This window comes from Lepisma saccharinum, chromosome 8 (assembly GCF_977018435.1).
Source record: "Lepisma saccharinum chromosome 8, izLepSacc3.1, whole genome shotgun sequence".
NCBI classification, from domain to species: domain Eukaryota; kingdom Metazoa; phylum Arthropoda; class Insecta; order Zygentoma; family Lepismatidae; genus Lepisma; species Lepisma saccharinum.
In genome coordinates this window covers 62,196,243-62,220,302 of record NC_139236.1, presented here as the reverse complement: position 1 = coordinate 62,220,302, position 24,060 = coordinate 62,196,243, and the positions used below count along the sequence as shown (strand labels likewise).

Genomic DNA, 24,060 nt, shown 5'->3' with positions numbered 1-24,060 from the left:
TCCTATCTGCTTTTGCAAATGGAAGCACAGAAAAAACAAACATCAAATATAAATATGTTTTACTGTGACATTCAACGGAAACAAAAGTATAGAAGGACATACGTTGCACTAACGTCGGTTTGGAAACTAAATTTTCTGTTCAATCTTCAGTAGGAGAATACAAATGTATAGAAACTTGGGACTAATTGTTGCAAAACAATTTTTTGTGCTTAAATGATAACAGAAAACAAAAACGTTGTATGTAGATTGTAAGTGTGTGGAAGAAACTCTAGGTAAGTGTAAATTGAGTAAATGCCATAGGTCAAGAATATCCCGAGGAAAAGCGTAGTTTTTATCACTTTGTTATGGACTGAGTAACTTAGCACTTACCTTGATTCATAAAAAGTGTCCATCAATCGATGCCACAAAAATATTGCACTTTTTTCACTTGATGTGTGGTGTGATGCTTAGCATTGTTCTGTGACGACCCTACATGGGGTTCTGCATTTCAATAGTTTCACACACATACACAAGCAGACAGTTCTTACCCGAACAGCCTTTGTCATATAATGCCCAGGATAGTTTTGAAACTTTTTTTAGTGTCCTGGTATAAAAACGGCCACCATTTTGCAACATTGCGTACCGTAACGGGTTTTAAGTGATCGAAACGTTGCCGTGTTGTTCTCAGAAAAGTGTAAAGCTCTTTTTTTCATGTTTTTTTGTTCGATAATGTTTGAGTAGTTTTGAACATGCACTACTTATTACACTGTTTCACATACCTACGCATTAGGAGTTTTTGTTTCGGAAACTTTCGACTGGTGTACCTTGACGAATAACAAAACTTTTATTGATGCACAAACTTCGAGTCATCACTTTCATTGGCATGTGAATGTCTGGACTCGTCCTCAGCAGTGGCAAGTGAAGAATTTGTTGTTGACCTGGCGTGCAAAATTCGTACTGTGATGTTAGACAATGAACAACATAACATTCGTTCACATATACACAGCATTAATAGTCACACGGAAACAAAGGTGGTAATCCTAAACGAGACTAGACAGCGGCGCTCTGGAGACGGGGCTGGATGGAACACTCGAGGAGTACGTTGACGGGTGATAGTACAGCGGGGGATATGCCGGATGTGACGTAGAATCTAGATGACTATGGTTTCCGCTCTCGTGGTACAGGATGGGAACTCGAACCAGGCGTTGCGCTGCGTGTGCCATGTTTGCCGCTTCCAGCTCCGCCGCTAGTTGTCGTTTCCACTTGTTCCTTCGATTCTGGAACCATATTTTCACTTGCGTTTCGGTGAGGTGCAACGACGCAGCCAAACCCGCACGTTCGGAGCTTGACAGGTACCGCTTCATGTCGAACGTCGACTCCAGTTGGAATACCTGGCTCCTGGAGAATACCGTTCTCGTTTTCTTCTTCCGTTTGTTCTTCTTGTCCTTGTCGTCGTCCTGCCCCGCACTGGCGCTGCCTCCGCTGACAGAATCCCCGGTTCTATCACCTGAAGATGGCGGCGGGGTTTCATTGTGTTTTGAGAGTCCGGGCGACGTCGCGACTGCGGGAGTCGGTCTTGGCGGAAGCGGGCTGACGGGCGAAGCTACTCTGCTCTCCGTTGAAGAGTCGCTCCTGTCTGCGACCGCCGCGACACCTCGTGGAGAGCTTGGTGCACTCTCGTTCGTTGTGGAACCACCTGCGGAAAAGAAAGTACAAGTTATAACGTGCACCAGTCAGATTCAACAATTCATTAAGTAGTGGACAGGAGTTGGGGAGTAACGTAATATTTTACTCTATAAAAGTAACAATCTTTACTTTACTTGAGTTGTCTTGCTAAATTCACAACTATGGCAGTTAATTCACCAGAGGTTGAGCTTGAGGTGTGACTATATTACTGTATCACTAGTTTCGTGACTGACAATAACTGAATATGTGTGCGTATTGGAGGTGTCTGTATGATATATGGTTCGGTTAAAACTTCTCCTGTGCCTATATTTTATAACAGAGTAACGCTTACTTTTCATAGTAACTTCCCAACTTTCTAAATTCATAAACGTCATCAAAATTTTATTCTTTTCTATTGAATCTAGCTTTACAAGGGATCACTAATACGAGGGCAAAACAATAACTTGAACATATTCCTATTTAACCCAGTAAGGCTATATGAATGACTTCTTGCAATGACATAGAAAATCTGGAAACAAATTTTCATTCGTCTTTATCATTACCCTCAAGCTGGAACGATGTGATTTATATTAGAGAATACGTCCCAGATCGTTCGTACCAGCTAGAGGGTAAGTCACTAAGTTAGTGGATCTCGGTCGAAATCAGAAAAAATAGAAGGGTTCAACGAATTTTAATTTAATTAAAATTTTTCCCAGAGTATTTTATATTGCTAAGAATTTTGAGTAGCTGCATTCATTTCCTTGTGTTACCTTTATGAAACGGTATTTTGTAAATATAGTGTTGTACAAAAGAACACCAAATATCTGAAACAACTTTTAACAGAATTGCATAGCTAGAAAGTAGCGGAGTATTTTAAGATACGTTGGTAGTGAGTGTTTTGATAGAGGAAGAGAAGTGGTGAATACGGAGTATGTGAAAACATGGATAGTTCTCAGCGTACACAGGAGTTAGAAAAGTGTGGAATGGAGTGGGGGTACATATATCAATATATCAGATGATGCAGACAGAGGCCTTTTTCAGGAATAATTTGACGAGATGAATAGGAAATATTTTTTCCGGAGGATGCAAATTCTAGTAGATAACAATTGTAGCTATTCGTACATTTTGCATCGCACACAATTGTCACATCTGCCCACGAAACAATTGCAAGAAAAAGCCCAGAAATTTGCAGTATAGGGTGAATCGGATTTATCATTTAAATTAGATGATTAGATAATCATCTTAAAGTCAATTGTGTCCTCAGATAAATAGAAAGGTTCTGGCAAAATTTTTGATGACAGTAGCTGTGTTTACATGAGTTGTGCACTGCAATAACGCCAGGTGAAAGGTCGTTTTCTAAACTCCAGTTAATGATTTTTGAGAAACAAACATGAGAGAATCAAAATTAAGAGCTTTGGCTGTCAGGCATCGAACACGAAACTTCTCGAATTCTTGACCTGGGCGAGGTGGTGGGAAAATTCATGTCAAGTAAACAACGGCGGACCGGTAAACTGCAAAATAGGTGTCTTTGCTTGTGTTTAGCATCAAAACGGTTAGTCATGACTCGTTGTTAGTCACGCCTCAGCAGCAACTGGCCTTTCCCCCCCCCCTAAATTTTGAACATATTACAGTGGAACCTTGATAACTCGAATTTGAGGGGGGGGGAAAGAAAAAAATCGAGGTGTCAAGGATTTCGACTTACTAAGGTTCGAGTTATTGAGGGCCAAAATCGCCGACTTCGAGTTATAGAGGTCTAAAGATTCACCGACATCATAACCTGCAAATTTTATGTACGTTAAATATGTATCAACACTTCTACAACGCACACTAAGCACATTAACAATGTTGGTTACATACACGGCAGGGTGGGGGAGTTCAAGTCCCGACATGATTGTTGATCACCCGACATTGTACGAAGGCACCCTACAGTTCGAGTTATAGAGGTGATTAGAATTTAACTTCGACTCATAGAGGTTTTCCATAGTCTACCTTCGAGTTATTGAGCTCGAACAGCATCCCATAAATGGTAGAAAAATTCGTCTTATCAAGGTTTTATTCGAGTTGTTGTAAAATTAGTATTGAGTGTTATGGGCAATTCAAGGGGATTACAAAAAATTCGACTTATCAAGGAATTCGAGATATTGAGGTTCGAGTTATCAAGGTTGCACTGTATTATGAAAATATCCTTAACATCTCAAAAGTATATTAATGAATTTCTTACGTTTCTCAGTGTATTCTTATGTTGAAGAAAGCGGTGTCTTATGTGTATGTGGAAATTTATTTCTTGTCAAGAGACGTGTGATAACACTCAAAATACGAAGAAACAAGTAATGAGAAAAATACGAATAAATATGTAACGGAGTGAATGACAAGAGGTACGGAACAGTAGAATCTCACCAACCCTCTCGCTATTGTGGAACTTAAGGAATTGATTATTTGAGTTGGTTAATTTCCAAAGTTCTTTTTTCCGAAATTAAATTTCATATAATTCCTCATCTGCTAGAAAGGCGAAGTACAAAACAGGGGGAAACAATATCCTCCTCACCTACCACGGTTGCAGCCACGGGTGATTTTATACAAAAGGAAAACCTCAGATACACAGTGCTCGGCACTGAAGCAAAACAATACATCTCGATGGATCGTGTCAGGTCGAGAGATACCTTTTAGTCTTGCCTTAGGTGCCAAACGTTTTCTTTACTTCTCAAAAGTTATCGAACAATAAGGTAAGTTTTCTTCCTTTACTCGCTAAAGTACCTTCTTGAAGGTTTCAGTGGGCTGCGTGCCCTTCAATCTAAGACGGGGAGCATTACTTTGTAAACAGTAATCATTAAGGTCCTTATGTAGCATATAAGGAGTATTCTCTTTTCTATTATTACACGCAGAAGTGCCTACCATTGCAATGCACCGGGTCAATGCACTGTGTATCAGTTTAAAGTTTAACAAATGTATTAAAAATACATAATATACCTAAAAACCTACATTTAGTGAGCCACCGTACACACAGAAAACTAAGTGCACCATATCGATTGATGCACCAGAATGCATCGATTGATGCACTAAAGTGTGTGTTTATGGCTTCTTCAAAGAATCCAATTCACACTTGATGCATTTGGGTGCATTTTTGTATGTCGTGAAAGAAACATCAAAGTGCATCATTTGATTCAAGTGAGGATTTCTTTCAGTCGAGATGCACTTCAATGCATCAGTTCATGTTCCTTGATGCACCTTGCTGCATCTTTTTGGATGATGCACTTAAACGTTTCGTCTGAGCTACGGAGTTTATGTAGCTCAGACGAAACGTTTTAAGTGTATCATCAAAAAGATGCATTCTGGTGCATCAAAGTACACCAAAACGCATTAACTGATGCATTGAAGTGCACCTTGACTGTAAGAAATCCTCACTTGAATCAAATGATGCACTTTGGTGTTTCTTTCACGACATACAAAAATGCACCCAAATGCATCAAATGTGAATTGGATTCTTTGAAGAAGCCATAAACACACACTTTAGTGCATCAATCGATATGATGCATTTAGTTCTCTGAGAGTAATATCTTATAGCAGATAATTCCAACTGTGTAGCTCTAAAATAATTACATAAACAGTACAAAAGCACTTACTTCAAACTTTTGAAATCTTTTTGTGGAAAATTCATTATGTACGTCCTTTTATTACTAACCTTTTATGATCATACATTCATGCCAATAACATGAACCAATGTAAAAGCTTCTTAAATATATATTCGTTATCCAAAATTTGATTTTTGATGCTAGACCTTGAAGGGTACTATTTTTGCAAATTGTCATGCACTTCAGCATGCCAGAGATGTACTTGAATACAAATTCAATATTAAACATTACACAACCTTATTCTTCGTTGCCTCACATTCAACTGATGTAACAAATGTGAAATAACTCAAACAGCAATTTATACAGATTATTACAAATGGAGACTGAGTCTACGTTGCTTTAAACCATAGAAAGTGCCATTCTTTTGATTGCCTTACGGAAAATGTTTGAGTGTTTTTTATAAATTCCAGGCATTTATACTACAAAATAACACTCATTCCAGCTTGGTCTCTATTAAAACACTGTCCACTTGGCTTAGATGGTACAAAACAACCACTTTTTGCTCCAAAGGGAGGGAATGGAAGATACACACACACACATACCCGCAAGTACTTCATATACTACAGAAGAGACCATGTGTGTAAAATAGTCGTGAAATTGCTGCAGCTGTAATGGAATAAGTGAAGTCCACGGCTCGGGTTTCAATTCACTCGTGTTACAGTACTCTCCCCCTCTCCAAATCTGGCGAATGGGGAAGGGCACTGCAACGTTTCAATTTACACGTATCTGAGCTCGAGGTTTTTTTTTTTATCCCATTTGAAACAACTCGTCTTTCATTCGCTGTAAAATGTGTGCCCCCAACTGTACTGGAAAGATGGGGAGGGGGAATTAATCCTTTTGCCTCCCTTTGCAACGTTCATTGCAGGTTTTTATCTGCGTTTAACAGCCCAGTTGTATTTATGCAAAAGGCATGTCTATTCCTGCTCTCCCCCTCTCTTTCTCTATCTGTGCGGGACGTTGCTATTGGATTTTTCATGGCAGAGTTGCCAGATACGACATTCTCTATCCACTTTTCAAAGCAGGAAAACACCAGGTGAATTTCAGCAGGGAAGGTTTTGTCTTTTGCTTCGCTTTTACTCGTATTAATTGTAATGCAGGGATAGCAGGTTTGTTAGACGTGACTGCTATAAAAGGTTTTTTTTATCGTGATGCGAAAAGAACTGCAAACTTCACATTTAAAGTAAAGCACATTCCAGTAACTACCTAATTACTGTAGAATGCACCACAGTTGTAGTACAAAAGGGCATATTAAGGAATTCTCGACAAATATATTTCAAAAGTTTCTCAAATAGGTGCTTTTGTACTGTTCAGACGTATGTATATATAATATTAGTTTTAAGAAGGGCGTGATCATTATTTTCAGTATTTAACGAAGATATATTCTACGAATAGCGATCAACCCTTTCATTCCCATTGACAATATAAATCCCAGAATTTCATTGTTCTGTGTGAGTGAGTGAACTGATAGAGAATTTTTACATTTCCTTACATCTTCTGACAATAAAATGAAGGAATATAATTAATGAATGTGTTAAAAATTTTGGGTGCGTCAGCACATGTGGCCATTTTGCACCATTCAAAGTATACTAGGAAAAATCGATTTATGTAAAATCCATACCTGATAGTTTAAAATGGGGTTTAAAAAGTCCCTTGAGAATAGTTGGAAGTGCAAGGTTGAAATGGGACCTGCACGGACATATACGACACATGGAAAAGGTAAGGAGACACTAAAAATACTTCCTCAAAAGCTAAAAACATTACCTAAAACGCTGTCATCATCTTCCAACATGAATGAAAAGGAGTCGGGATGAAAGTTTGTCAGAGGACATTGAAATCTACACATTCAAATGTGTCGATTCAGTGATGGCGCCAGCCTACAATATGTGAGGGGGCTACACATTGAATTTAGGACAATTGCGATGAAGCCAAAATCACAGACAATTGCGATCATTTTGACGGTGAATGCCATTTTAGAAATTAATAGTAGGACATTTGCGACGATCAGGATGACTAACCCTCAGGTGCATCATAATTGAAAACCCTTCGTTCCTGAAACGCCTGGCCTGCCTCCAGAGCCAACAGAAGACACCAACATTAAGTTCATGCGGATGGAACTTAATCTAGAAGGTCAGAAAAGGAAGAAGCGTGACATTAAAATCGACGAAAAAGTAGGAAAATGGATTCGCACATATGAGGAAACGGGTGCCTTCAAAAGGTGTCTGTTGGGTCTAGCTCATGTTCAAAAACTTGACTCAACCAAATTACTAGCCAAGCACTTCCGTGCTGGCAAGTAAAAAAAGAAGAAAGAAAAGTAGTAAGAAAAATACGAGAATGAGGAAATAATTATGACTGACGATGTGTATGTATGATAACACTGATTTTAAATGCGCCAAAGTGGTTGCAATGCAAGTACGTTTACAAGCTGCCTTGCCAGTCTCAAGCCTGGAGAAAGTGTGAGAGGAATCATAACAGTTTTCTATTCGAAAATATCAATATTTCACATACTTGTCTTGTAAGAGGTATTGTACTGGGTGTTAAGTCACCCTTCAATTTGATAGAAGATTTAAAATGTCATCGGAATTGTCCACCCGCCCTTTCACTTCTGTGTTCTTCGCAATTGTCCGAAAACCAGGACTTCGGAGGCAAATTTTCGGGTACTAACTAATATCGGCTAAAACGTAATACTTTACTACTGTGTAATTATACCAGTGATATATTTCAGTCAATCACTGAGATGCTATGTTGCATTTTGTCCCAGAGGCACAAATCTTTTATGTCAAATAAAATGTGCAAAAATTGTATTGCTTTATTTTCCTAAGCCATTATCGAGACGAATAACACCACAAACTTACTATTAATGTGAACAATAAACAAAATACACCATAAAAAGTACAGTCATTATCAACTCGCTAGATGTAAGGTATCTGAACCCAATATGGCCTACCTAAGGTTTGCAATTGTTTCTAACTGCGTACAAAGTAAAAAACGTAAAGCTAACGGCAAGATTCAAAAGAGAGAATAATTAATTATGTACATTTACTGCAAATTGGAGCCATTTCCAAATAATAACATGGGTGAAGGGAAGATTTTATGAAAAAGTTACGTTTAGGCCATATTGGGTACATATGTACCCAATATAGCCTAGTCATATATTTTGTTCTTTCACAGCAAAAAATGCAATACAAGTTGTAAAGAAAGTACGTAGGTAGGTAAGTATATTGGTATACTTACATTGTATTTGCATAATGACATATGAGATTTGCACAAAAAATAACACTGTTTACAAAAAATAAACAAATGTGTGACATGCCACAATTTGTTAACGGAAGACCCTGGATTACACATCACAGTCTGGGAAAATGAAAGGTCCATTATCATCCTTAGTGAGATCCACACACTCCACGTGAACATAAGAGTAACAAATGTCACAATTGCGCATGCCCTTCACGATATATTCCCATGTAGGCCATATTGAGTCTACCTTACATAGTGTTATTTTCTCCTTCGTTATAAACTGTACTTTAGGTTAAAGTTTAAACTAAGTTCATTGTTGTAAAGTACGAATTATGAGCTATCATAAAATGTTCTAGAGATATGAACACGTATCACTTGTAAGATGTAGTAAGTAATAACTTGACAATGCAATATTAGATCACGTAGAACACAATTACGAGATCCGGTTATTTCGCTTCTTTGTCTTCAAGTTACTGTACTATAGGTACAGCCAACAGGTTCAATCACGTCATTCGGACGGTCTAAATGACATACTAGCGTCATCTGTTGAACTAACCTTGTAACTACTTGGAAACAGCAAATAGGCCATATTAGGTACTAGGCCATATTGGGTTCAGGTACCTTACGTTTAAATACTACACGCAACACCCTTTTTATGTAAAGAGTGTGATTTGTTCTTGCTCAAATAAGAAAATATCCAAGAAACTACGATGAGATACGCCTGTTTTATGAGCAGCTACAGCCTTGTTTAAATCCAAAGATTTTGCAAGCTCTCAAAGGACAGAATAGATAGATCACTCAACCACTCATTGCCTATTCGATTACGAAGGTAACACTTGATTTCCGCAAGCAGCCGTATGCACATTTCAATGACAAAAAGCTTATACAGTTCGTAAACAATTTTGAATGTTTCAGCCATTTCAAGGAGATGCTGAAAGGTCTTTATTTTTAGTTCGTTTCTGTTTCATAGTGTGCCATAACTCTAACTAAACTGTCCAAATTACAACAGTAGGGAGAGGCAAAAGATTGTAGCTTTTCGTGCCTCAGAAAAGCGGCATTAACTTAATAAAGTAGGCTTCAAATAAACACCACCACCCTCAAACAGAAAATGTGTTAATGATACCATTTTCTCTTCTATGGTGAAATATCTTAAGTCTTTTTATTCAACGACTGGAAATCAGAACTTTGGGCTAAAAATGGGGAGGATGTGAGAAATACCTTCCACTTAGGAAGTGCCACTCTCAAGGAACAAAAATATTTTCACTAGAAATTCAGCTCCACTATAACCACTATGGGAGTACTACTCCAAAATTGTTTTCTAATATCAAAAATTCTAATTAATTAACATGTAGGGCTAGGACTGCGAGTAATAAAATTGCCCAAGCGTGCTGATCTTCGCACCGTATTGCAGTGATTACTTGATTGGATTTGTATTAGGGTTCATTATCGTATTCACATAGGCTAATCGGGACGAGATCTACAGCTTCTAGTGGAATTGAATTGAATTACTTTTGAAGTTTACTTTATGCACAGATAGGTTAATCGGGACTGAACCTAAAGTTTAAATTGGATGAAATGTTACCTTCACCGGGGATCAAACCTGGGACACCTTGATATCAAGTCAGCAATTTTTTTGATAGACAATAGGGGCTGGGAGGCCAATTTTAATCTTTCCAATGCTTAGCTCAACTTTTAGAAATTAGGTAGTTTGTGTATTCTTTGATTCCTTAACTTAGTATTTTTCCTTCTCGAATATTTGCAGCGAAAAGGATAGCCAGGCTTGTGTTGCTGGAGCCATAAACCTTCGGGTATAAGAATGCTGGAGAGTTAGTTAAGAATAGATATAACATTGAAACTAATGAGAGAACTTCGATAACACTCATGCAATTGTCGGTACTCCAATGAGAAACTTACAAACAGGAAAGAAACGTAACGCTTCTTTAGATTTTGAACGTTGTCCTACTTATAAAAATTAATTTGTCACACCTGTTAGACCTATTCCGAAATATAGTGATGCGATTTAAAGAGGAACAGGCCCCCGTGGCGGAATGGTTAGCACATCGCGCTACGACGCCAGGGGTCCCGGGTTCGAATATCGGTCTGGGCATGGATGGTTTGTGAGTGTCCATTCATCAATTTCAACATATCATCACATCCCCATCTTCGCAAATTAGCCAAAAGCGGTACAAAAGTGAAGTAAAATATAGCAAACCAATCAATCAATCAACGATTTACAGAGGCTAATGATTTTGCACATTTAGCTGTATATGCCATCAACAATCAAAGAAAATTTCACAGCCACTTGGTTTTAGAAAACACCGTAATAAAGTAATTGCGATCTAAACGAACTAAAAATGTACTTAAACATCGAACAATGGAAGATTTATAGTGGAAAATGTAAAATTTAATTTTTAAATTTTCCGTCGAAATATGCCTACCGTACTACAAGAATCTAGGAGGGGCTGAGGCTAGTTTGGGAGGGCTTCAGCCCCACCTAATTCCCTGTAGTGCCGTTCCTGGATGTGTGAGACGACTGTGCTGAATGAAATTCTACCGCAGTGGGGAATTGGTTCAGGTCTAAGAAGGAGGTTTCAGTCCTCTTTTGGCTAGCTATGAGCCGACGAAGGGGGTGTAAGAGAAACTAATGAGATAGATATAAAACCTTTAGATTCGAACATATTAAAGAAGTAATAAGAGAAGAACAAACCCAATGCCCCAGCTGTAATTCGAACCCAAAACCTTCTGTTATGAAGCTGTCAAGCTGCAAAGAAGCCTCTAATGAGCAAAATCCTTTGAAAAGTGTCATATATAAAAAATGAGATATTGTAATGCTATAAAAATATATATAATATCAAATATAACTAACCACCATCTGGCATAATTTGACCTGAAGGTGCATGTAAGGGGATCCTCACGATGTCGTTAACCCCAATCCTCCCACATTTATAAAATCGGGTCTGGACAGTGAGCTTCTACTACTTAGCATTTCATGAGATATTTTACTCTTATTGTGTTATCAACAGTCCGAAATTGTATTTATCTTCTTCTTTTTCAATTCGTCCTGATTGGCTGAGAAATCACGATCCTATCATCTAACTTAACTGAATTCAATTCACTATACTTCCCCAATAATGGCAATCTTTCATATCTGTTTAGGAAATCTGTTACGTTTTTAGGTAAAATATTTAATTTGATTCAACTAATTAGTAACGTACCTCTGGATTATTTTCCTTCTACTTTTCCTTGTAAAATTAATTTATTGAAACTAGTTTCATCACAACGCACCACATGATGAAATTATTGTACAAACCCGATGACCACAAATTGTGGATAACCTTTCGTGAATTATCTAGTTCATTTAAAATCGACAAATGTTATCTAATATTCACCACCGGCACCAGTACAATTTTACAAATAAATATTATTTGACAAACTTAAAAAAACGTTGTAATTGGATAATAATATGATACCATGTCAGATAGTAGTGGGGTTGATGCTATAACAAGGACCACTTACAAGTGTAGAAAAGGCGAGGCTATTTGATTGAACAATCAGATTTGCTTACACTTAAAACAATGCCAAGATGGGGCCTGTACCCCAATTCTTCAGGTGTGATATGCTCTGATTTTTAAGAAATTCTGAATTTCTAGTGTAGAAAAGGCGAGGGCTCAACAGATAGATTTACCCATACTTAAGACAATGGCAAGAGGGGCTTAAATCTTAATTTTTCAGGTGTGGAGGTTTGGGTTTAAGTCCTCATAAAATATGAAGCCTCCCCTGATGGCAAAATGATAATATTGTTGTCTTGTAAACAAAAGGCTCGGGGTTCGAGTCCTGATAGATTGAAATACATGTGGCAAAATAATATGTCCACAAGTGAGATTTTGAGAATAATTACTGCTAGTTGATAGCCCCCAAATCTGAAACCCCCCTCCCTCCTCTGCTCAGACAGATTCGGCCATGTGTATAAAAGCTATATCTGTGTGATTGTTGTTTATAAACTTGTCAAAAATATGGCTTTTTTGTATGAAAACATGCAATCCTGAATACAATTCTGGTTTTGTATTGTTCTGTTAATATAAACACAAGTGAGACTTACAGAATATTTATTGCACAGTTCAAAATCCAATTTTGAATTGTATTTAGTTGATATAGAGATGAGGTTTTAAACCTGGTGAAGTATGTTGTACATCAGCAAAACTATCACCAAAACCTAGTTACTGCTGTTGTTTGGGTATAAAAGCACCAGCTCAGCCACTAACTGCTGAACCCAACTGATATTTTTTATTAAGTATAAAGTTTTGAATTGAAGCCCAGAAAATCTTATATAATAAACAACAAGAAAAAATGCCAAAACAAAAATATTGCAATCAGTGTAATAAAAATATATCTAGTTCTCATTGGGCTAGGCATTGCCGTATTTGTAACTCTAAGAAATGCAGAAAAGCCACAAAAATGTGTCCAAGATGCCATAAAATATTAAGCAAGGCATATTACAAATGGCATAAGTGTAATTCTTATGTACAGTCATCAGCATTGCCCTCACAACCATCCACATCTGGTCTGAAAAGGAAGCATGAAGCACCTGTTAATGCTGGACCTGCAAAGCAGCCACGCTATGAACCTATCCGTAGCAGTTTTAACGGCCAATTAAGGGATCACCGGTTTGTATCAGAGCCAAGATGCGGCATTGAGAATTTCTTGAACAGTATAAATTCTGATCTCCAAGCAATTCTTAATGCACAAAATGGCTCTTATAAGCTGTCCCTCAAATTGTATACACAATATAAGAAGCCAAATGGCACAAAATTTATACATCCCCACATAACAGAAACTGTACCTGTATATTCAAATGCAAATTCGGACAGAATAATAAGCAGGTTGATAGATCAACTGAACATTAAACACTCTGAATTTGCGGCAAAAGAGTCAGGATGGAGCCTATGCGGTTCATCACACAAGTTATATGTTAATATTTCTGAATTCAGCCCATTACAAGGTTCCACTTATGTGCTATTACCTGCTAATATCAAAAACAAAAGAGCCGTGGTCAATATAAAAAATAATGACGCGAAATGCTTTTTGTGGTGTATATTAGCTGCTTTGTATCCAGTTTCAAGGCATCCTGAGAGAATAACTTATTACAAACAACATGAGCACGATTTTGACGATGCAATGGAGGGTTTGGAATATCCAATGTCTGTTCAGAATATTGACAAATTTGAAAAAAAGGCCAGGCACATCAATGGCAAGCAATTATCTATTAATGTATTTATTTGTTCCACTGGCAATTGCCCGATAGCACCTCTCAGAATCAGTACACTTGATGATGAATGTGCAATTCCGATTGATCTGCTCCTAATTGAAGGGGATGGCACATATCATTACACTCTGATACATAATCTTCAAGCTTTAGTCAGAATACAACTAGACAAATCCAATAGAATATTCAAGTTGTGCAGAAGATGTTTGACTGTATTTGATGGTCAAAAAATGGTAAATAGGGTTCCTAAAAAGAATGCAGAAATTGCTAAAAACAAGTTAATTGAGCATCTGAAATACTGTGGGAATCATAAACCTGTTCATATGGTGATGCCCAATCCAAGTGAAAATTGCAAATTCAAAAAGTATGAAGCCTTGTTGGAACACCCAGCATATATTGTCTGTGATTTTGAATCGAACCTCAAACCTCTTGCATTCTGCAATCCAGATCCTGAAGAATCCTCAATTACACCATACCAGTTACATGAACCTTCCACCTTTTATTATATGGTTGTACAGGGTGGTGTAGCTGGTGAGCTGTGCTTATACATGGGACCAAATGCCGTCAAAGAATTTGCACAAAGAATAGAAAATGAGTGCCGTGACATAGCATCTAACATCTTATTAAAATCAAAGCCTATGTTGCCTTTAACAGAGGAACAGATTGAAGATTTCAACAATGCAGAAAAATGCCCGGTATGTGATTGCGAATTTTCAGATACAAATATCAAGGTACATCACCATTCTCATACAGATGGTAAATTCTTAATGGCCCTGTGTAAAAGCTGTAATATTCAGATCAAGAGACCAAGATTTATCCCCATATTTTGCCATGGAGCATCCAATTATGATTTCCATCATCTGATCAGGTACGAGGGGTTTGACAAGCAGAATTTAAATATTTTAGCTGAAAATGATGAAAAATATATTGCCATTACCAAAATAATTAAAGTTGATGGTGTTTCTATTCAATTAAGATTTCTTGATTCTCACAGATTTTTACCTGCTAGCCTGGCTACACTGGCCAGTCAATTATCTGATGATGACTTAAAAATTACACGTGCCTCGTTTCCAAATCAGGACCTGGAATTACTTAGGCGGAAGGGGGTATATCCATATGACTATGTCACAGATTTTTCTAAATTTGATGAGTGTTCCCTGCCTCCACAACATGAGTTTTACAGCAGAATCAGAGGATCTGGAATCACTGATGATGATTATCACCATGCCCAGTTGGTGTGGAGCGATTCAAAATGCGAGACATTTGGTGATTATCACAAGGTATATTCGAAACTTGATGGGACCCTCTTAGCTGATATACTTCAGGCATTCAGAAAATCTTCTATGCAAAATTATGGACTGGATCCAGTGTATTTTTACAGTGCCCCGGGCCTAGCATGGGCCGCAATGTTTTTGAACACCAAAAAGCTATTGGATCTGATCCACGATCAAGATACGTATCTGTTTATGGAGAAAGGTATAAGAGGGGGGATGGTGCAATGTTCCCAGAGATATGCCAGAGCAAATAACAAGCATATGCCTGATTATGATCCAGCACGGCCATCAAATTATATACTGTATGTAGATGCAAACAGCCTGTATGGTTATGCCATGATGCAAAAACTGCCATATGCAGAGCTTGAATGGGTTGAAAATTACAATATTGAGGATCTTAAGAATTTTGATGACAGTGACTATGGCCTCTTCTTAGAGGTTGATCTGACAATTCCTGATGATTTGCACAACAAATTTTCTGATCTGCCCCCAATTTCCGAGGTTCAGTGCTCACCTGGCTCTAAACAGAAGAAGCTCATGATGACTCTGGAGCCGAAACAAGGCTATGTCACATATTACAAAAACCTCCAGTTCCTGATGAAACATGGTGTCCAAGTTACCAAAGTTGGCAAAGTCTTAAGGTTCAGGCACTCAGAATGGTTGAAAGCATACATTGATACAAACACGGAGCTTCGAACATCTGCAAAGAGCCAATTTGATAAGGCCTTGTTTAAATTGATGGTGAATTCAGTGTATGGCAAAACAATTGAAAATGTCAGGAAACATACCGATGTTAAAATAATTACTGACCCCAGCCGGAGCAAAAAATTGGTTGCAAAGCCCAACTTCAATTACAGAAGAATTTATGATGAGCACATGGCACTTTTCAACATGATGAAAACAAAGATTAAGTTTGATAAACCTATTTATGTAGGGGCTGTGATATTGGAATTGTCTAAATTACATATGTTAACATTGTATTATGATGTGCTGAAACCTTTTTATGGGATCGTGTAAAATTATTGTACATGGACACGGATAGTTTTATTCTTGATATTCAAACAGAAGATGTTTATCAAGATATGTCACAGCCTGAATTGTTTCAATACTTTGATACCAGTGAACATACAAAGATTCAACACCACCACAACAAAAAGGTGCCTGGCAAGTTAAAAGATGAGACACTTGGTGATGTTATTGTGGAATTTGCTGGGTTAAGTGCCAAGGTGTACAGTTTTAAAACATGTAGTGCTGTTGTCAAAAAGGCCAAGGGCGTTGGCAAAGTAACTGTAGACAAAGATCTTGAATTTGAAGATTATAAAAATTGCATCAAATCCCAGAATTCAATCAGAACATCAGAATGCAGAATTCAGAGTGAGGATCACTTGCTGACTAGCAATATTGTAAGAAAAGTGGCTCTGGACCCACATGATGATAAGAGATGCATTTTATCATGTGACATGCATACTTTACCATGGGGGCATTGTGATTTGAAAAATGGCAATCAATGCCCAAACACAGAGCATGATTTGAAATAAATAAACATGCCTATGAACTTATTTGGGTTCAAAAAACAGGCTATTATGGACCTGCCAACACCACAACCCTCTTCTGATATGCTGTCTAAACTGAGTGGCTTGTTAATTATTCATCTGAACAGCATACTTACAGATGTTGATGATGAAACAGGCAAAACATTGTACATATTTAACAATAATTTAAATCATTACCAATTACCTGTAGGTGGGCAATTGCAATTTATTACAACCCCTGAGGGTGATGTCAAAATTTCAGTAGGGAGAAATATTTATAGAATTAAGCACTCAAACATGGTTTCTGGCACTGTATATGCTGTTTCTGCTGGTGACTGCTTATACATTGAGGTCCCGGGATCCTATGACAAGCTTATACCCTTTTTTATAGAATTAAGAATCAGATACTCTATAATAAATAACTACTAAACAAAAATGCCTAATGATATATTTGGCCATACAAGACATGAAGATCACAGTGATGAGATTCTAATGCTTGATGTCAGAGTCAAGAAATTAAGAAGTGATTTACAAGCTTTACAAACCACACTCAATGACAGTCTTCAATTAGAAATTACAAATTTGCAATCACAATGCATGGACCCTCTTCTTAAAATTGATTCTGAACTCAAAGTGCTGCTTCAGAAATATACTGATCTGGCCACATTGGATAATTTTCAAAGTTTAGAAGAAGCTGTAGCAGCTCTTCAAGCCAAATTTAAGACCCAGGCCACCAACTCTGAGCAATTGAAACAACAATTGGAAGAGCAGATAAATAATGTCCAGACACAGCTCCAAACAATTGTCAAAAGCATAAAATCACAAGAAGATTTTGATCTAGTGATCTCCACTCTAAAAGAACAGATTCAATCACTCCAGATACCTAATCTGGACCCTCTGCACAATGCCATAGCCGAGGTTAAAGAAAAAATTGAGACACTTGAAAATTTTATGAACAACTTGCCATCTTCTGATGCTTTGAATGCAATAACTCGGAGTGTTGCAAACATCAAGCTGCAACTTGAAACATATGAAGATTTTGGAAAAATTCAAAGTTCCATAACCCATCTTGAAGGTACAATAGCAGCAGTGCAAAGTGATTTGGCAAATGTACTAGAATCTCGCCTGCCTGGGATTGTAGATACTCTTGTCAGTGTCCAGAACCAAATCACAAAGCTTGAAAACCTCAACACTGAATCTGAACTATCTCATTTTCATCACTTGATCGATGATATTCAAACAAAGCTTGAAATTTTACAGCAATCAACACCCACTCAGGCAGATATAGCCCTGCTCCAAAATGCCATGCAAAATGTGGCTGATGCTTCTGAATTAAACAATGTGAAATTGGCACTTGAATCTTTGCAAAATACTGTATCAAATCTTCCTACATCACAGGAACTTAAAAATATAAAGAGGGGAGTGAATAGGATATTGAAATCAGAAGATATCAAGAATATCCAGACAGAGATCAAACATCTCACTCAGACAGTGGCCACTCTACCAACCAATCAACATATTAATGAACTGCATGCCCTGTTTGAGGATATCAGAAGACAGGTCCATGATCTTACTGCTCAAAATTCAAAATTGTCACTTGTTGAAAATTTACAGCAAATTGTAGCCAATATCAAGCAACAGCTAGGAACCATGGAATCCAATCAAGCAAATGCTCTGTCTGTTTTTGCCACCCAGCTTCAAGAGATTGTGCAACAATACAAGAAACTTGTTGTGGACATAAAAATCAAGCCAGGCCATGATGATGTTGTTAGGACCATCAATGAGCACCTTGAATCTGTAACAAGCAGATTGCTCACAGCAGAAAAGGAAATAACAGGCATAATCGAGAATCCAAAACATACAGTAATTCTTGAATTGTACAGTATCCCCAACAAAGAATATGATTCTCCATTTACACCAGGTGGCAAAATATATATGCTGTCCCCTGCACAATTTTATTATCAATTTTTTGTTGGGGGCACATTGAGACCAATCAAGATCAAATATTGGCATCAGCCACAGGCACACCACTACCCTACCTTATCAATAACAAATGCTGACAACAAACCAAAAATCACCAGTGTAGAGTTAGAGGATTTTACAGACCCCAATACATTAGAAACAGCCTATACTGAAGATGATGGCACTTTGGAATTTAAAATACAAATAGGGGACAAATTATATTTAGAAAATCCTGCAGTCTCAGCTGCTGAACACCCCATAGTTGCAATATTCTTGTTTTCATATTATGTCTAGACAAATTATTGTTGATGAATTACACAGACAAGCCCGACATAATTAAAAGAGACTCCCAGTAGTCACAAAAGGCATAGATGATTTATGGCAAAGCGACTTGATTGAATTGGCAAGTGGACAGTTGAAAAACTTAGACAAAATCAACAAGGGCTACAAGTATCTACTTACTGTCATAGACACATTTTCAAAATTTGCCTGGGCTGTGCCACTCAAATCCAAGAGTGGAAAATGTGTTACAGAAGCCATCAGGACAATCATCGATCACTCAGGAAGATCACCGCGCTATTTGCAAACAGATAATGGCAAAGAATTTTATAATTCAGTGTTTCAACAATTTATTAAAAGCCAGTCAATACAACATTATTCGAGTTACAGTGATCTCAAAGCCTCAATTGTAGAGAGATTCAACAGAACCTTAAAAAATCTTATGTATAAACAATTTACACTTCAAGGTAATTATAAATGGATTAATATTCTTCCAGAACTTCTACATAAATATAACAACTCGGTCCATTCCACAATCAACATGAAACCCTCTGAAGTAACTTCATCTGATGAGCAAAAATTGATCAGGACTGTTTATTATCCTAGATACCAGCCAACAACAAGAAGGGCCAAATACAGGGTGGGTGATCAAGTAAGAATCAGCAAATATAAGCACTTATTCAAGAGAGGCTTTACAAGAAACTGGAGCACCGAATTATTTACAGTGGTTCAAGTTAAACCCGGGACCCTTAACACATATATAATAAAAGATCACCGAGGAGAAATTCTCAAAGGCCGATTCTATGAACAAGAGCTCAGCAAAACTAAACAGCCTGACACATATCTCATAGAAAAAGTCATCCGCAGAAAAGGCAACAAGTTACTTGTCAAATGGCTGGGTCATCCGGAAAACAGCTGGATCGATGCAGACAAAGTGATAATATGAGCACCTGGGATGTTATAAAAAGGCTGCCAGAACCTGAACAGCAGAATAAGAGAAATGGAAAATTGCTGCCTGATAATATTAGGTGTCTTATTGTTGGGCCATCTGCTTGTGGTAAAACTACACTAATGGTTGATAATTTTTTATTGGCCCCCAACTGGTTAGACTGGAAAAACAGGCACTTGTATGTCTTCTCTAAGAGCTTGGAACAATTAAAATATCAGCAGCTGATGAAGCTATATGATGGATTGGATATTGCTACTTTTGAACCAGATGTTAAGCCACTTCATGAATGTCTCGATAATTCTGTTGTTGTGTTTGATGACATTATACTGGATAATCAAAACAAGGTTAGAAATTTCTTTACACAGGGCCGACACAAAAACATTGATTGCTTCTACCTGGCACAGACTTTTTCTAAAATACCGAAGCAGCTGATCCGAGACAACAGCAATTTTATATGTGTGTTTCATCAAGATCATACCAACCTCAAACACATACATGATGAATATGTAGGTGGGGACTTGAGCTACAATGATTTTTCCAAATTTTGCAGCAGGTGCTGGAACCAAAACAGTTATGGGTTTGTCACAATTGATATGACAAGAACACCCAGTAGTGGCAAATACAGAAGTAAAATCAACGATTTTCTAGACGTTGAAACATATATAAACAACCATGAAACGACCAATCATTGATGATCTTAAATTAAGAGATTATCTTGTAAAAAGATTTAAGGGATGGAAATCAGAGAACCGAGGAATTTATGAAAAACACAAACAAACAGAACAGCCTGTAATTGATGCTATTAATAATTTAGGTAAGAATATCAAAACTGTTACAGAGCAGAATCAAGATTTGATCACAGAGCTCGTGCCTGTAGCTGCCAGGAACATATTAGATTATCCAATCACCCCACTTTCCAGTATTCATACACCTAGTCCTGTTGCTCCTAGAAGAATTGAGGCTAGTCAGGATCCTATTGAATTGGGTCTTCTTGCTCAAAAATATTTAACCACACCTAAAGACAACAAAGATGAGGTCTTTGGCTTATATGCTGACACAGAGCTTGATGGCAGCATCATTCATAGAATTGGCAATTTCAAAGTAACATTTATGGGAGATGATATAATTGTTTATTCAGAATCTCGACTCGGAGAAAAAGGTGCTTTTGTTAAGTATCTCGGAACACCTGGATTGTGGGAACTGATGACTAGGAAAAGGCCTGGCAGCTATACAGATCAGGATTATGAGGATTACAAAGAAATATTAATAAAATCAGATGCTCTATACCAGAACAATGATCCCACACAAAAAAGGGTCAAGTCTAGCAGTGGAGCAAAATACAACAATTTAATCAAGCCCATATGGTCACAAATTAAGACTGGTAGTGGGATCAAACAATACAACACCCTGCCTAAAGAATTTGTGTGGGTTGATGATGTCAGGAAACTTGTAGATAGGTTATTGGTGATAGCTGGGGAGGAAAATGCTGGCAACCACAATTTTTACAATGAAAAGGTTGGAATTATGGACATGATAAGCACAAAATTGTCTAATTTTATAGTGAATGACCCTAAGGGGATTGGATATCTCATAAAAATTATTAACACTCTACCACCTAAATTTTGGAATGTCTCTGAGGGTCGGGGCCTTGTTAATGACATTATTAACAAGCTGCCATTTGAACTACACATTCCAGGCTATCAGTATTGTGGTCCAGGCACAAAATTGAACCATAGATTAAACAGAGGGGACCCTGGTGTTAATCCCCTAGATGCTGCTTGCAGAGACCATGACATAGCATACAACACACATTCTGATCTTGACAAGAGACATGTTGCAGACAAGAAATTAGAAGAGGCTGCATTTGGTAGATTTGTAAGCAGAGATGCTTCTTTAAGTGAGAGAATATCAGCATTGGGAACCACCATAGCTATGAGCACCAAACAAAAACTGGGGTGGGGGTTGTGAATATGTATATAATAAACCTATGATGAAGCCCAAGGGTGTTATGTATCAGATACCTTATGCAGGTCTCAAATCTCTTGGGCCCATTGATAGTCTCTTGACCAAAAAGCAGCGCAAGAAAAAAAGCTCTTGTCTTGCAAAGGGCCATGGTATGAAATTGTTGCTTAGTACGCCCCAATTAAAAAAATTACAACAATCTAGAAAAAAATCACATGTGGGGGGGTTTATATTTACCATCCCTGCCATCTTAGCAGCACTCGGGGCTGTTGGGAGCTTGGCCGGGGGATCAGCTGCCATAGCAAAAACAGTAATAGATGCCAAGAAGAATAAGGCAGAATTAGATGAGCAGAGGCGCCATAACCTGGCCATGGAGAAACAGGGCAAAGGTGTTAAGAGAGCCATGAATAAGTTTAAAAAAAACAAGAGCCGCTTACAAACCAAGATATTGAAACTTTAATCAAGCCACTGGGCATCAAACATTTTAGGGGTGTGTACATGTCTGATTCTTTACCAGAACAACCACTCAACAAAGAGTGTGGCATTGTTAATTTGGATGAGTACAAAAATCAGGGCACTCACTGGATCTGTTATCTTAAATATTTAAAAAATGAGGCATTTGTGTTTGATTCATTTGGAGGTGTTCCACCTGAAAATTTAGTAAAATATCTAAAATCACCCAATCTTTATTACAATAATGCCCGTGTTCAAAACTTCAAAGATGTTAATTGCGGACATCTGTGTTTATCTGTTCTCAGATATATGTCTCAAATAAATAAACCATCAATTGAAAATTTTCAAAAGGCCTTGTGGTATCTGAAACATCATGGGGGTATTCCATCTCACCAGCCAAAATTCAATATTGAAACTCAAATTGCATGATGACATAGTGTATCCCAAAACAATAGCTCTCAGGGCATTTTACGGCATGTACCTGATCCCCAATATTACACACCACAACAACACAATTGCAGTAGGGGATCAAAAAATTGTCATCACTCCAGGGCAATATAATCTGTCCACTCTAAATGCTCAATTACCCAGAGGTGTAGTGTTAACTCAAAATTCTGTCACTCACAGAGTAGAGATTGTATCTGCCACAGAAACAGTGGATCTGGGTACTATAGGAGAGCTGTTAGGCTTTGAGAACAACACGAAACTTGAAGCGGCCATCAAACACACTGCTATGAATATACCTAAATTCTTAGCCATAGAGACTCTAAATATTCACTGTAATGTGGCTGAGGGTATGATTACCAAATCAAATGGCATAGGCACTCACAAACAAACTGGCATCATTGCAACATTCAAACCTAATTCTGAATTCATGGAGCCTATCATCTACAATCCATCCCCAACATTATATTTTCCTGTGTGTCATAACAGAATACATAATAATGAATTGATGGTCACTAATGAAAAAGAAGAATTAGTTGATTTTGCTGGAGCCACAACAACTGCTATCATAGAGATTAATATTTAAATAAAAATACATACAATGGAAAATATTGAGAGTTATGAGCTACAATCATTCCCCCCAAACAGGAGGACATTTGCAAATTTAAATCAACCCAACACAGAAATAGAGGTTGATCTTGATGTAGGGGACGGCTTTATACACCCCCACAGAGCAGATCTATACATCAAATTTGATGTTGTAAAGCTCGATGGAACAGATTATCCGGCAAATACAAATATAAGACTTGTAGACAATTTTGTACCCCATCTATTCTCTGAAATTGAGATCAGAAAGCATGGCGTTGTTATAAACAGAGTGGATTATCCCGGCATTACCTCCACAGCTTTGGCTACATTAAAATTATCCAAAACCGAAGCTTCTTACTACAAAATAGGCGGATTTGAGGCTGGTGATAAGATATTATCTAAGAACCACACAGTGCTGTTCCCCATGCGCCTGTTGCCAGGATTCTTCTCAGATTACAAAGAAATTATGTGGAAGGGTGGTTTAAGAATTACATTTAGAAGAGCTGCAAATGATAACAATGCTTTGATGAGGTACAGTACAATAAACTCTACAGGGGAAGCTTTGCCCAATACCTTACCTGATGAGGGCAAATGCATTATTCAGACTATGGAGCTAAGAATCCCGGTTGTTGAATATGAGGCCAGTTATGCTCTTAAATACAAAGCTGATATCCTAAAAAATCCACAGATTCCTCTGCAATTTTACACATATCAATGCGTACAGAAGCATGCCACTGGTAGCTATTATGAATTTGATGCGACAAATTCATTCTCCAGCATTCAATACGACATGCCTGATTTTGTGGTGGTACTGTTTCAGACTGGAAGACACAACAATCAGGAAAAA

The 24,060-nt window shown here is 37.7% G+C and overlaps 1 protein-coding gene across 2 annotated transcripts in view; it reads right to left on the bottom strand.

The window, feature by feature from the left end:
* Nucleotides 1-229: 229 nt before the first annotated feature.
* The window catches only part of Hmx (H6 family homeobox), a 172,689-nt gene continuing 148,858 nt past the window's right edge, over nt 230-24,060 (bottom strand). For both annotated transcript variants that reach the window (XM_083127523.1, XM_083127524.1), the window contains one exon: nt 230-1,675. In XM_083127523.1, the coding sequence (XP_082983649.1) occupies nt 1,020-1,675 (656 nt within the window). In that variant the 3' untranslated portion in view covers nt 230-1,019. The remainder of the gene's footprint in view (nt 1,676-24,060) is intronic.